This window comes from Triturus cristatus, chromosome 1_2 (genome assembly GCF_964204655.1).
Source record: "Triturus cristatus chromosome 1_2, aTriCri1.1, whole genome shotgun sequence".
Classification (NCBI taxonomy): Eukaryota; Metazoa; Chordata; class Amphibia; order Caudata; family Salamandridae; genus Triturus; species Triturus cristatus.
Genome location: NC_140580.1, coordinates 1138676448 through 1138691124, shown reverse-complemented (window position 1 = coordinate 1138691124; position 14677 = coordinate 1138676448). Strand labels below are relative to the sequence as shown.

Here is a 14677-nt window from a genome sequence, read left to right as displayed (position 1 = left end):
CAAGCACTCCTGAAGCGGGCGCATATGTAGTCTTGCGTGTGGGACTATGAAAATGCAGGAGGCCATCATGCCTATCAACTGCATGAACACTCGCGCAGGAAGGGAGTGTTGGGGTTTGAACTTTGATATTAGCATGCCGTTGATCCTCACTAAATTTGGCTGAGCTGTGGCTGCCAGAGTGTCTATGGTCGCACCTAGGTACTGTTGTACGTGTGCGGGTTGGAGATGTGATTTCGGGTAATTTAGTGAGAATCCCAGACTGTGAAGAAGGTGAATGGTGCGGGACATGTGGCTGGCACATTGCTGGGCTGACTTTGCCTGAACAAGCCAGTCGTCCAGGTAAGGGTAGACGTGAATGTGTTGCCTTCGTAGATGTGCAGCCACGGTAGCTAGGCACTTTGTGAAAACTCTGGGTGCTGTTGTCACTCCGAAGGGGAGGACTTTGAATTGATAGTGCTGCCCCTGAATGGTGAACCGGAGATATTTTCTGTGTGACGGGTGTATGGGTATGTGGAAATACGCATCTTTGAGGTCTAGCGTGGCTAGGAAATCTCCCTGTCGGAGGAGCGGGAGAACCTGCTGTAGGGTGAGCATGTGAAAATGCTCTGAGAGAATGTAGCGGTTGAGGGGTCTCAGGTCTAGGATAGGTCTGAGTGAGCCGTCCTTTTTTGGTATTAAGAAGTACAGAGAGTACACCCCTGTTCCCTGCTGGTGTACGGGCACGACCTCTATTGCGCCTTTTTGCAGCATACTTAGCACCGCCTGCTGTAATAACGCTAAGTGCTCTGAGGACATAGGACGGTGCCTTGGCGGTATGGTGGGTGGAGTGGAGGTTAATTCGAGACAGTAACCGTGTTGGATAACATCTTTGACCCACCTGTCCGTGGTGATGGAATCCCACGTGGACAGGAACCGCTGGAGCCTTCCCCCGACAGGTGTTATGTGGGCGGGGGGAAGGGAGAGGGCGTCGCTGTTTGTTCTTGGGGGAGGACCTGGTATTGCCGTAACCACGTCCTCTGCCCTTGGTGCTGGAGCCACGATATCCACCTCGGGTGTTTTTATCGTAGGAACTCTGTGTGCCCCTTTTATTGTAGGTTTGCTGTGCCCCCTGTCCTCTACCTGCACCTTTATTTCCGGGGCGACGAAAGGAGCTACTACGAAATGTCTGCGTTTGCAGAGCCCCCATTGACTTCGCAGTGTTCGTGTCTTTCTTTATCTTTTCTAAGGTGGCGTCAACCTCCGGCCCAAATAAGTAGTCGGGGTTGACTGGCTGATTGAGGATGTTATTTTGGACCTCAGGTTTGAATCCGGAGATTCGTAACCAGGCGTGTCGTCGTAGCATGACGCTGGTGTTTATTGCCCTTGCAGCAGTGTCTGCGGCATCTAGTGCACACTTGATGGATGCGTTTGTGAGCAGTTGTCCCTCCCTGATGAGGAGCTCCGCTGCCTCTTTGTACTCGTCTGGCAGGTGTTGGAGTAGGGTCTCTAACGTGTCATAGTGTGAGCGGTCGTAGCGAGCTAGGAGGGCCTGTGTATTGGCGATGCGCCATATGTTTGCTGCCTGGGCTGCAATCCGTTTGCCGGAGGTCTCTAGAACCTTGGACTCTTTGTCCGGGGGAGGAGCATCACCAGTTGTCTGAGAGTGTGCCCGTTTGCGAGCATTGGCAACTACAATGGAGTCCAGAGGCAACTGGCTTCTAATGTACGTGGGGTCCCCAGGTGCGGGTTTGTACTTCTTCTCGATCCTGGGGTTTATTACCCGTGCCCTGGTGGTTTCCTTGAAAATGTCCTTTGCTGGCTTGAGGACACCTTTTAACATGGGCAGAGTCTTTACAGTCCTCTCGGAGGATGCGAAAGTGTCCACCAAGAAATCATCCTCGATAGTGTCTGAGTGGAGTTGCACTCCATGATTGGCTGCGGCACGTTCAATGAGGGCGTTGAATGCAGCAGTGTCCTCTGTGGGGGACGTTTTTGCGCCATAAAGTTGCGGGTCCTGTGTATCCAGAGCGGCACCTGGGTCTACAGGGTCATCCCAGACTTGATCAGGGTCTTGCTGCCCCTCAGGGTCTATGTCCTCGGTTTAGGTGGTGTCGTCACCCATGTAGTCCTCCACTGCATCCGTGTCGGAGTGCGTTGGAGAGAATGATGGATCTGTGTAAGAGGTGTGGACGCGTTCATAAAGAACTGGTTCCGATTCTGCCGGCATTTTTTGTTTTAGCGGGATCCTGTAAGAGTCTAAAGCTTGCTCTGAAGTGATCTTCCGCTTTCGGAGCATGAGCCTGCCGGTGTCGGCGTCGATGAAGTGGGACGGCGATGTCCCAGTAGTCGAGTGTTCTGTAGATGGGGACCTTGTCTGGGTAACGCGGGTTCTGATTTCGAACATTTTCGGCGCCGTGGATGGCGGCAAACCAAAGGTGATGTTTGCTGGTGCCGAAGGTGCCTTCTGTGCGCGTGTCGGTACGGAGCCCGACGAGGTCTGGAGGGCTGCCTTTTCCCTGATGCGTTGCAAGGACGCTGCCACTTGTCGCACCTGGAACTCCGACGGTTCTTTGGCACCGAGTGGTTCCGTAGAGGCAGGTGTGGACTTCTTCGAAGTGATTGGGTCATCGAGTCGAGGAGGGGTAGGAGCCGTCGACGGCATTGATGAGTGTACCGTAGTCGTTGCCTTCGAGGTGGATAGCGATGCAGTGGCTATTCTCACCTTGGTGGTCGGTGCCGATTGCTTCGGTGCCGGGGGCCGAGGCGCTTTGACGGTACCGACGGCTTTCCTTTTTGGGTCGGCGCCGACATCGGCTGCAGCGAGTTCGGCACCGAAGTCCCTTTTGGTGTGGTCGGAGCCGACGGGTTTGGCTGGCGTCGAAGGTGTGGTGGTCCTCGAGCCGACCAGTGTCAGTTTCACTTTCGGTTTCTGTTTAACCGGTGCGATGATTGGTTTCGGTTTTGTGGTAGGGAAACCAGTCTTTTTAGGTAACAATGGCTCTTGCTGTATGTCCGTGGCCGGGCCGGGGGGCGGGGCCGAAGAACTGCGGGATTGGTCTTGGGTAAGGCCCGAAGGCGATCCCTCGACCGGAGCTGTCGACTGACACACTGGGATAGCCTCAATTTGTACGGGTAGGCCTTGCTCCTCACCGGAGCTACCTTCTTCGGCCCCTAAGGCCTCATCGTAGTCTCCTACCTCGTCGTCGGCTTCTTCCCTGTGAAAAAGCTCTTCATCGACATCTTCCGATCGGGTACAGTGTTCGGAAGTGGGGCTGGAGGGTATATTTTTCACGCTTTCCACATCTTCGTCCTCGGTGCTGAAGATGTTGGTCGGGGCCGGTGCCGCTTGCTGCGCTTCCAGTCGCGCGGCGCGTCGATTCCGGAGAGTCTTCTTGGATCTGAATCGGGCACAGGCCATGCATTTCGATTCGTCATGATCCGGTGAGAGGCATTTGTTACACACCGGGTGGACGTCGATATGGGGGTATTTGGCGTGGCAAACAGGACACCGCTTGAATGGGGTCCTCGATTCCATCGTCGAAGTTCGGTCGATGGTCGGATTTAATGGATCTGAAAAGTTGTTAAAGCCGTGAAAAACTAGCCTGTAAACTGTCGATACCGATCGGGAACAGTACCGTCGAAAACTAAAGGCCTTTTGGCCTGCAAACTAAATTTTCCTAACTTGAGTCAAGATAAGCACATCCGAACCCAATGGCGGAAAAAAACAATCTGAGGATGGAGAGGATGCCCATGCGCACTGTGGTCCAGGGGAGGAGTCACCTATCTCAGGATACTTCGAAAACTCTTCCAGGACAACAACGTGCAAACATCCGGACCCAACACTAGGCGGCGATCTATGCACAGATATGAATTCAGCAGCCCACATGCCTCGAACTATCCTGGCCTAACCTAAACATGTGTCCTAAATCAGAAGCAGTTGTCAGCAGGGGAGAAGGAAAGGCGGGAATCCTCAGCGGTTTAATGTCACTTCAACGACCTTTCTGCGTAGAAGCTGTTTGACACATCATCGCAATTTCAACGCCACAAAGCCAGACTAAACAGCTGAGTTATAAATGAAGCACAAGCATGCTTGATCTAAGTATGGGACTGAAGCTTATGATGAAACAGAACATAATCGGACACAGGAAAGCGTTGAAGTAAATAAACGTGGCTTCTCACGTAAATACACCAAATGATATAAAAATACATCTTTGTTATGTCATATTTTGTGCAGTGCAGGCTTGGCCCCCAGTAGCTGGAGCAGAGGAGCTGCACTTTCACAATGTCGTGATGAACCAGCCCCGCTGTCGAGCGTGCATATCTCTTGTCCTGAGTGCGCGCAGACAGGGAGGGAGAGAGGGAGCGACTGAAGCCCTACGCGCTTGCACATCTGTCCTCGCACGCCTGTTGTTGCGCGTGCCCATGTGCTGTCCGGGCCCAAGCTTATGCAGATGCCATGCGCGTGCACATCGCCTGTCCGGGTACGCACATGTTTTGTCTCCCTTCGCGCACCAAACCGACAAAAATAGTCTCGCCAAGGCGAAGCAGCACACCTGCGCTGCATTCGCTAGGCGAGACCTAAAAAGGTCAGGTTGCACTACAAACTCACCAAACATGGTACACTGCTATCACTATATGTTGTACCCGGGGCAAGGACAGTAGTGCACTGCCTAAATTTAAGGCACACTTGGTTTGTCCTTTCAGTTCACAGGACAAGTCCTGGACCTCGCAGTACCAGGGACGAGTGTAAGCCGCTGCACGCATGTTAGATTAACATGAATCCCAGGGCCAAGCTAAAACCAGGACCCCAGTTTCACATGCAGTTAAGCACTCCAAGAAGGGGTGCAAAACTGTTTGCCATGCAGAGGACATTCGCATAATATCACTAACAATCAAAATCCATAGCTCAAAAAAACCAAACTGCACAACACCAAAGCGCTCTCCCTCATAAGGCCAAACCCTACATACCTGAAGCAGGTATCAGAATCAAGCATTGCCCCGCTCTATGTGGCAGCTACAACACTTTCCTGTCAGAAGTCCATGGTTTAACTATCTAGCACCAAAGGGGTGTGTGTGTGTATCTTAGGCTTCAACCACAACTACCAATAAAGATACTACCAGAAGTGAAAAAGCTAGAATGATAATTTACATGGTTCTGTAAACAGGACAACCGGCCACAGACAACTGGAAAACTATCCTAAGGTGAAGGGACAATACCTTTGTACCCCTCTCAGATGGACGTGGGTAGATACAGGTTCCCACATAAGCACAGACTGGACTGATGCAGGGTCACCAGGCATGAAGCCCTCCAATGCTCTCTACTGCTCCTGAACCTGCTGGAGGGTCAATTCTAGTCAGCCGAACCTCAAGGAAATTACAGCTTGTGAACATCACACTAATTCACCATATCTTTAACCCCATCTGCGACGTATTCACCCCGACACTCAGCGGCTCCCTCAAAAAAGCCCCTGTCTCAGACATCTGGAAACGTGCCCCCATACTACCCCTTCTGAAGAAACCCTCAGCATACCCGAAGACGCTAGCAAACTACAGATGAATTTCCCTGCTACCTTACCCAGCCACAGTATTGGAAAAGCTCGAACATCTGGCTGGCCACTTCAACGACAACCACCTCCTGGATCCCTCTCAATCTAGATTCAGACCAAATCACAGCACTGAGATTGCGCTCATCCCTGTCACCGACATCTGCCTGATCATGGACAGAGGAGATACAGTGGCCCTGTTCCAGCTCGACCTCTCAGCCTCGTTTGACACATCCTCCCACCCCATCCTCATCCTCATCCTCATCCAATGTCTCCACGAAACTAGTATACGAAGACCCATCCACTTGCATGTCAGAAGTCACTAACTGGATGAAGACCAGCTCCCTAAAGCTCAACTCCAACAAGACGAAGGTGGTGCTCTTTGGAGAGTGGCATGCCAAACACCCAACCTGCCTAACCAAGCCAGGAACCTAGAGAGAATATTGGACAACCAACTCTCAATGCTCAGCCAGATCAACATGGTCACCTCCTCCTGCTTCCTCCCCTTCAAGCGCCTAAGAAAAATCTTCAGATGGCTCCTGCTAGACATCCGCAGAATTGTCACACAGGCTTTGGTTTACAGGAAGCTGGGCTATGGGAACACACTATGTTGGCATCCCCATACATCTCACCAAGAGACTCAGGTCATTAAAAAAGCTGCAGCTAGACTCATGCCTAAACAAACACCCAGCGCACTCACATCTCCACATGACTAAACGACCTCCATTGGCTCCCAATTCACAAAGGTGTGCTCTTCAAGCTCCTCATGCACACACAACCCTACACAACATAGGTGTCACCTTCCTGAGCATCAAATTCCACACCGAACGGAAATCTTCACCTTGCCAGCCTACTACTCGCACACGTCCCCCTATATATGAAGAATTCGAGCTGGTGGGGACAGCTTTCCCATAACTCGCTCCCCAAAGCATGGAACATCTCCCTGCACATCTAAGCCAGTAGCTCACTCCTAGAATTCAGCAAAAAGCTGAAAACCTGCGTTTAACAAAGATCCCTGTGAGGGCCATACCGTCCTTCATTAAGTGCCAAGATACCCTCCCAAGTGAGACGGGCACCATACATAGAACATAACATCCTCCACACAGGTTTCTGTCTACTGTTTTTGTTTGTGGATGCTTGTGGTCAGACGCCTGCTTCTCTCTATATATGACTGTGCAGCTTCTTGTTCTTTAAAACATTCACAATTATAGGACAGGTATGTGGGCACAGGCCTTTTGAATGTAATTGAGTAGAGAAGGATCTCAAATGGGTCAATATCTCCCTGGACCCATTATCACTGGGCTAAAACTGCCTACTCCTCTTGGTGATGAAAGCATCAGTTTATGTACAGAAAACAGTAGAGAAAGTTAACATGGTGCTGTCTTTTCAAAGATGCTCTTGGCAGTATGCATACTGGGTCTATGGAATTCTGAGAATCACTTAAAACAAGCAGTATTTGGGAATATGTGGACAAAGAAAAGAAAAATATCTAATATCATTCTCTAGCACCAACAGTGCATACTGGAGCATTTGATCTCCTATTCTTGCAAAGTTGTGTAAAGAACAAATGGATGTTGAGGTCTATGATCGGAGAATGTACTCACCGAGGAGTGCTCTGATGTCTGCACCTTCACATTCAAGAGCTTGCTGCACAGCAGTTTCAGAGACGGCCTTCCAGACTAGAAGCAGAAAAACCAAACACTAGAACTGTGAAGTATTTGTAATCAGTAACAGTCCAGAAGCAACATTTTAAAAGAAACATATTCTATATGGTGCACAATGTGCCCTGATAAAATGTACACACAGTCAAAAATGCTAGTTTTTGGAAAGGGAAAGTTGCTACCATGTGCAAACTACCCCATTCATTATTGTACAAGCCCATATAATTTGTGCTACAAAACTACCAGCTGAAAGCATGTTGTATGTACCCTTTCTCCCTTGTATATAGTTATCTCCTGTCAGTAGTTTTCACTGCCCTACTACCGGTTAAGTGATAAGTCCCACAAGATTAGGACTGCTCTATGCTTTGTCGTAAAGTTCCTAAGGAGCCTTGGGATGAAGTAGCTCCCGAGATTGTAGGACTGTGGTGCTTGGGACACTCCTCAGTGCTCATCATTTTCTAGGTGCTCAGAGGTGGAGTTTGAAAGTGAAATCACTACCACTTCTTTTATTATAATTTTTTTATTGCGGTTTTGGGTTAAGGTTTTGATTACATCATGTCATGTGAAAAAATAGCCGACAGCCATGTTACAGCATTGAAAGAATCATAGGTGGATGTACACGCATAACAAGCAGTTCAGGTAACAAACATTGTCTCAGACATATTTTGTAGGTTATACAGTAGCACGATTTGAGCAATAGGTCACCGGATGTACATCCACATGAAATGTATCAAACAAGGCTCTAAACTTAGTCATCCCATGTGCCCTATAGGAACGGATGTGGTGAGAAAGGAAGAGAAAACCTCCGTCATTAACACGGGTGTCAGGGAAACTGGGGGAAAGTGCGAGGAGAGAGAAGCAACAAGGGGGATCAGCACGAGCGAGATCTTTAAGGGGATATACAGGAGAGAGGAAGTAGGCGTGGGCTGGGCGTTGTACGAGACTGGGTAAATGGGGTGATGGTCACATGGGTATCCCGGTCACCATACCCCGGCATTACGTGAGGGGAGGGATACTCTGACCTAGTATGGAGGGGTTTGTGAAGCTGATGAAGGTGGGGTGTGGCAACGATGATGGCATAGCTATCTCAGGGGGTAAAAGGGAAGGGTGGGGGAAGGTCTTCTCTAACCAGCTCCTTAAATTGGGTAAACATGGTGTTCCAGGCTGCTGCAGTGGAGCGCCTGCGATGTCTTCTTACTGATAATAAAATGATGGGTGAGTTTTTGGGACATAAGTGTTTTACACAAGAGGTGTACAATATAACATCGTCAAACGGATGAAGTAACAGAGGTTTAATGGGACATTAAAATAAACCACGTATCTAGTCAAATTAGGGGGAAAGAATTGAATAGAAGTGTTGCTGAACCGCACTGAAGACTATAGGTTCACTCCCCTTTCCACGTCAGGGGTGAGTCCTTTTGAGTTTTTCAGGCAAAGAACACCATGCATGAAGATTAGCTGACCGTTGATGGGAGACATTCTGGGAGAACCACATATTGTGGAAGAATTGGAACGTTTGAGTAGGACACGATAAGTTAAGCAACAGGGTAGGAGGAAGAAATATTATGAAGAACGCAAGGCTGTTAAAACATGGAGTGTCAGTGTATGAGATACGGTGAGAGTTAGAATACCAAGACCTTCTCAAGATTCTTCTAATCTTGGCAAGCAAAAGTTGTAGCAGGCGGGTTGGATTAATGCCAGATTTTCATCCCAGTGGGCAGAGCCTTATTAGTTGGCGGCCACCTCAAAGGCCCCCTCCCGCAACTTTCCAGGTTATAATGCATTCAGTAATCCAATCTCCAACGGATGGCAGACACAACTTTTCAACCTGCAAAGTCTTTCTTGGACACTGAGGTGTCAGGGCAGCATTCATCATTATCTAGCCAAGGTGAGAAGTGTCACTCTGGGGGAAAGGGATGATACTGGTTGTACCAGCTCAGTCCTTGGTACTGAAGAGCATCACTTAGCAAAATGGAGGGCTTCCTAGCATGTAACTGCAAATGGCTGGATTGCATCAAGCACTCAGTTAAAGCACTGAATGGGATACTGAATGCATTCCAATTCATATAAGCATGTGTGTTGCCTGCATGGGAGTGGCACTTAAACAGCAATCTTTCCACAAAATGCTTCTCCCTGCGAGTATTCCTGAGACACCTCCAGTCTAGCAATCTGGGTGGAACCCTAACTCATTGTTCATAGACCTATTTCAATGATTACAGTAATTCTTTACATTACCTTGACTTCCTGTTTGAAAGGTTTATAACGCTGCGTATCACGGATTCTTTTTCTTGGATGGTCAAGGAACAAGATCTATAAGAAAAAGAAAAACTGATGATATCACATGGAAATTATGGAGCAACATTCTAAACAGGACATTGCACTTTCACATGAAGGTGAAAATAAATAGCTCTGACTCATTACATTTCCTGAGCAATTTAGCTCTTTGCCATAAATTCCCATCCAGAACCAGCAATGGCAGCAACCCCCTGCATCCTTGTGACCCGTTTTAGAAATAAAACTACCTACTTCTGATGAATACTTCCTACTTCCTTCTGCCTTCCCCTTCTTTGAATTGAATTACCCATCATTATCCTGAAAGTGATATTCCCTAGCAATACCTCCACCCATTTCAGGCAGGTGGCATCATTAGAACTTTAGTCATGGCTCTGTTCCTCCACCGATGAGACAATAAGGCGCCATAGAAGGCACAACCTCACACCCTTAAGAGGCGTATCTGGGACTAACTCTGTTCTGAAGCAGTGTACCTTAACATTTATTGTAGGGGCTCTGTGACACTGTTAGGGGTCATTCGTTTTTTGTTATTTTTCAAAAACAAACTCCTGCTTTGGGAGTTAGTTTTTGAAAAATAAAAAACTTTGTAAAAGTTAAACCACTGGCCATCATGTTTGACAGTGCCATCCATCAAACCTTTCAAAAATGTTCTTCCTACCTTCTAAGCTAGCAGTGGTAAAGGATACCTCGTCTTTCGGTTGACAAGGGCATTTAAAAACAAACATCAATGTGCTAGAGTTGATGGTCATTTGTAAGAATCTGGAGGCCTTTCTGTGAAAGGAAAATAGATTCAAGTGCTTACAGACAGTCCTTTTTGGGTTCAGCAGCTAGACTCATCCTTAACCTCCCACACAGAACTTACATCACACCACAAATCTGGGAGCCCCAATGGCTCCCAATACACAAACACTCATTTCAGAAGTCTCACACACACATTCAAGGCACTACACATCAAAAGGCCCCAGCTACACAAACTGGTGCATCTACTTCTACCAACCGCCCAGATGCCACCGCTACCAGGACTCCTACTCGCTCTCATCTCACCTATACACTGTACCAGGTCAGGAGGAGGGGCGCTCTTACATGGCTCCTAAAGTGTGGAATAGCCTCCCTCTCCACATCAGAGCCTACTGCTCTATTTTTTCTACAAGGAGCTGAAAACCTGGCTTTTCAATTAATAAACCTACCATATGCAAGGATAGGCCCACACCTGCTCAGAGCCAGGATACCCTCGCAGTACACTTTACAAATACACAAAATAGGGCTCTCAAGTTCTGGTGCCGGGCCATTTTGAATCAAGTTTCTTTGAGAATCAATCACTTAGTGGATCAATAAACTCGAGGGTGGATGCTCAGAACCTTTATGGCAGATCACAAATGGGAACCTCATCTCAAGTTCACCTGACTTTTGTGATCCTGCCTGTAAGTGGACCTCTTTGCTTTCGGCAAACGCAAAATTCCAGATCTTTTGTGCCTTCTAGTTTTCTCTTTGGATGTCCTCAGCAATATGTTCCAAATGCATTGAAATGTCAGTAACCACTATGTGTTTCTCCCAATTCCAGGGATTACACAAAACAAAATGGCACTGCGTTTTAGGGTTGCACCTGAAGCACTGGATTGACAAGAGATGTTCTGGTATTTAAAACTGTTGGCATTCAGTACATGCCCTCTGATTTTGTTTCCTCAAAGAGAAGATCTTCTCTCACATCTGATGGGGCCAGGTCCTGCAGCCTAGGGTGCTGAATGTACATGCCTCAAAACTGAAAGGTGGACAGAGACCTAGATTATTTTAGTCTACCTTCTGACAGATGTTGTTCTGGTGAAGCAGGAGCCCCAAAGATGTTTCAAGTATGCCTTAGGCCCTACTGTAAGTAAGGATAGAAAAAATATGCCTTTAAATGGGGCTCAACTGCACAAGGGCCACGAATGCCCTCTACTAAGTCTGTATAGCCAGGCTGTCGTGCTAATGTTTGGTGTTCTTCAGAACATGTGGATCCTCTACATCGATCTGTTGGATTTTTTGACATTCGTTCAATTTTTGGCCAAGCAAGACCTCACGTCACGGACACTTAAAGGCTACTTTCCCACTTTTTCTTCATTCTTATATTTACTAGATCAGCCTTTGCTGTTTAAATCTCCGTTAGGGATTTGCTTTGTGAAAGCACTGAGGCATACATTTTCTCACACTCCCTTTGTGGTGTCCTGTTGACCTCAACTTAGTTGGGACATTTCCAATAGCATCGCCATTCGAGGTGATGCACACATGCTTTATGATATTGTTGACACTGAAAACAGTTTTCCTAACTGCAATCACTTTCTCATGAAGGTCAACAAACTCCAAACGATTTTGGTTAATACACCACATACACAGCCCTCTAGACAAGCTGGTCATGCACACTTGGTTTCCCATTTATATGCAGATCAGTAATAACTTTGCCTATGTTTTTCCTCTTCACCACTCAGACTATATAGAATGGATCCTAGGCAGGCTCTTGGGTTTTAAATAGATAGGAGCAACGACTTGCTTGTGGTTGACCTGCTGTTTGTAGGTTTTGCAGGAAAGAACAAAGGAAAAGCTGTTCAACAGTACCATTTCTTGGTAGATCATTCTCTGTATTAAGATATATTATTACCTGGCAAAGAAAGAACCAGCAGAGGGCATTATAACGCCTTCCAGCAGAGAGAATGTGTCTTCGACATGGGCTAGAGGGATTCCTGTCTCTGATATGTGTCTTTTGCACTGCAATCTGGGATTGCATACATACATTCACAGCACTACTGTTAGGATTTGCAGGGCTAGAGTAACACTGATTTTCCCTAATCAGTACTTCAGTGCAAGAAATGCCTTTTAGAATGCTCATCCCCTAGTTTTTTGACGCTAAAGTAAATATCAAATTGGCTGTACCCAATTGCAAATGGTAAACTTACCAGCAAGGCCCTAGTAAATGGTACCCAGGACATGCAAGTTAGAGAGGTACCCCAGGGCTTACAACACAGATTGTGCTACCCTGGAGGTCCTCCAACTAAAACAAGTCCCCCGGTCCGCCACTGCCCTTCTAGCCCGACTCTGCCATGAGAGCAATGGCAAAGCCACCACTTTCCCTGAACATGTGTTTAAGTCACCCCTCTGGCAGGCCTACCGAGCCCCCAAAGGCAAAGTGCAACATATGACACAGGCAGAACGTGTACTTTACATGTCCTGACAGTAAAACATGCTAAACAACCGTTTATACTGTGGAAAGATTTGATCACCCAATTGGCGAGTACAAGGTTACACGCCGACCCCTCAGCTGAGCTAACTCTTGAATAGTGCAGCCAAAGTGAGCACTCAAAGTATCAAACAACTTGTTATATTAAAACCGACTTGTATCTCAAGTCAAAACTTATGTAACTTGTTGCAGTGTGCAGCTTTAGCAAAGCTGCCACTTTGTTGCTTTTAAAACTCCTGTGCATTCCCGGGCACAAATGGAGCCTACTTCACGAGACCGCTTTCTGACCACCAGGAGAGATGCGCCAACGACTCTCAGGAAGGAGAACAATGAGAGAATTGCAAGCCAGGGATATGATATCACCTCCCTCCTGCAGGAAGCCACTTGGGGGGCAGCCCCAAAAGGCAGGCTTCAAAGGTGAAGCTGCATTTGAAGGGCAGATGTGCAACACCAGGGGAGGGCTGCCCCATTGTTATGAGGCAGGCATGCACAGGGTGAAGAGAGAGGAAACCAGTTGCCAAACCGGTTTCCCCAGATGCATGTAGCCCTGATGTAGCCACACCCCAGGGGTGGGCTAGTGAGGTCTGAAAACTGAGAAAGGTGTATCGCCACCTTAGGCGTGGGCAGAATGGTGCATTCGGGGATAGCCAGATGTCACAATCCATAGGGAGTGGTCACCAAGTGGGAGGACACCTCTGGATTAATTTTGATAATGGCTATTGCATAGCCCATTGAAAAGTGCTCGCGCCAGCAAAAGGAACTCTTCCTTCTTGCACTATAGCTTGGATGTTTACCGGAAGTCGTCATTGGACAGGCGCCTTGGCGTTAGTAGCACAACCCATAAACTGTTGTAATTTGGATTCAACAGCTTATTATTCGTGTGCATGTTGGCATTAGTTTTGTATCAGGACACCTAGTAGCCCATTAACTGCCAATTGCATCCTGGCATGAGGGCTCTTTCCGAGCATAAAGAGGGTGCCCCTGACCCTCACACCGTAGATCTATCCAGGCTTGGAAGGACTGCCCTGCTGCACCAAGGGACCAGCAAAGAGGCTGCACCGATGAGGACTGCACCTGCTGCATCTGGTGACTGGCAAAGAAGGTCTATACCTGCCGTATCCTGCTCGAGAAGAAGCGGTCTTCAGAGCCCAGTCCAGCCAAGAGAACTCCAAGGGTCAGCTTATTGGCCTCCTATTCACAGCACAGGGATACAACAGCTGAAGAAGCCTGCAGGGGCAAGTAAATAGCCTAAAATCGTCACAACGCTACCACCACCGCTGTGCAGCTCTGAGGACCAATGCACAGAGTTGCACCAGAGTTCACTGAGCCCAGGTGTGCTGCTGGAGAGTCGCTGCGACCCTTAGGAGGCAAGTTATCGGCATGGGAAGGACAGGACTTCGGCCAGATCGGAGAGGACTTCATGGGGTGTCAACCCTCTTCGTGGACCTAGGAATCCCTGCAGGAAGCCCCCCCGTCAACCACATCGCATCCACAGAATCCTTACAGCATCTTCAGAAGCCTTCATTGCATCACTCCATAGGAATCCATTGCAACACAGATAAAGTGCCTAGAACTGATGGAGGACTGCTTCTTCTGTGAAGGTAACTGTTCGTGAGGACCTTACTAGTACCCCCGACTAGTTTCCTGCCGGAATTAGACACCCCAAGTACTTCTAATCGACTGCATTGACACTTACCTTTATTTTCTATTAAACTTTTTCTCTGTGTCCAATTCGTTGACTTTGCAAAGGCTTATTCGCGATTGAGTGAAATTGCTTTGATTTAGTTTTGCTAGTAAAATCTATTTCTCCGAAACCCTTTGGTAAGTCTGTTTTGTTATAGTGTCTAAAAACTTATAAATATACAATCCATTTTTATAAATTGGTGTCGGATGTCTTAAGTGTGGTGTCGATTGTAAGAGAGTAGGATCTGCTTCTTATGGTTACCCCCACTTTTTGCTGATGTTTCACTGTTTTTAGGTCTCGGCTAGCGAAG

The 14677-nt window shown here is 47.8% G+C and overlaps 2 protein-coding genes across 4 annotated transcripts in view; one reads left to right on the top strand and one right to left on the bottom strand.

Annotated features, from left to right (window-relative positions):
- Nucleotides 1-14677, bottom strand: part of REXO4 (RNA exonuclease 4) — a 95649-nt gene that overhangs the window by 8084 nt on the left and 72888 nt on the right. For both annotated transcript variants that reach the window (XM_085613868.1, XM_085613867.1), the window contains exons 7-8: nucleotides 9419-9493; nucleotides 7127-7201 (exon numbers count right to left, since the gene is read on the bottom strand). In XM_085613868.1, coding sequence (XP_085469994.1) covers nucleotides 7127-7201; nucleotides 9419-9493 — 150 coding nt within the window. The remainder of the gene's footprint in view (nucleotides 1-7126; nucleotides 7202-9418; nucleotides 9494-14677) is intronic.
- Nucleotides 1-14677, top strand: part of STKLD1 (serine/threonine kinase like domain containing 1) — a 366689-nt gene that overhangs the window by 302237 nt on the left and 49775 nt on the right. The gene's annotated exons all lie outside the window — the stretch shown is intronic.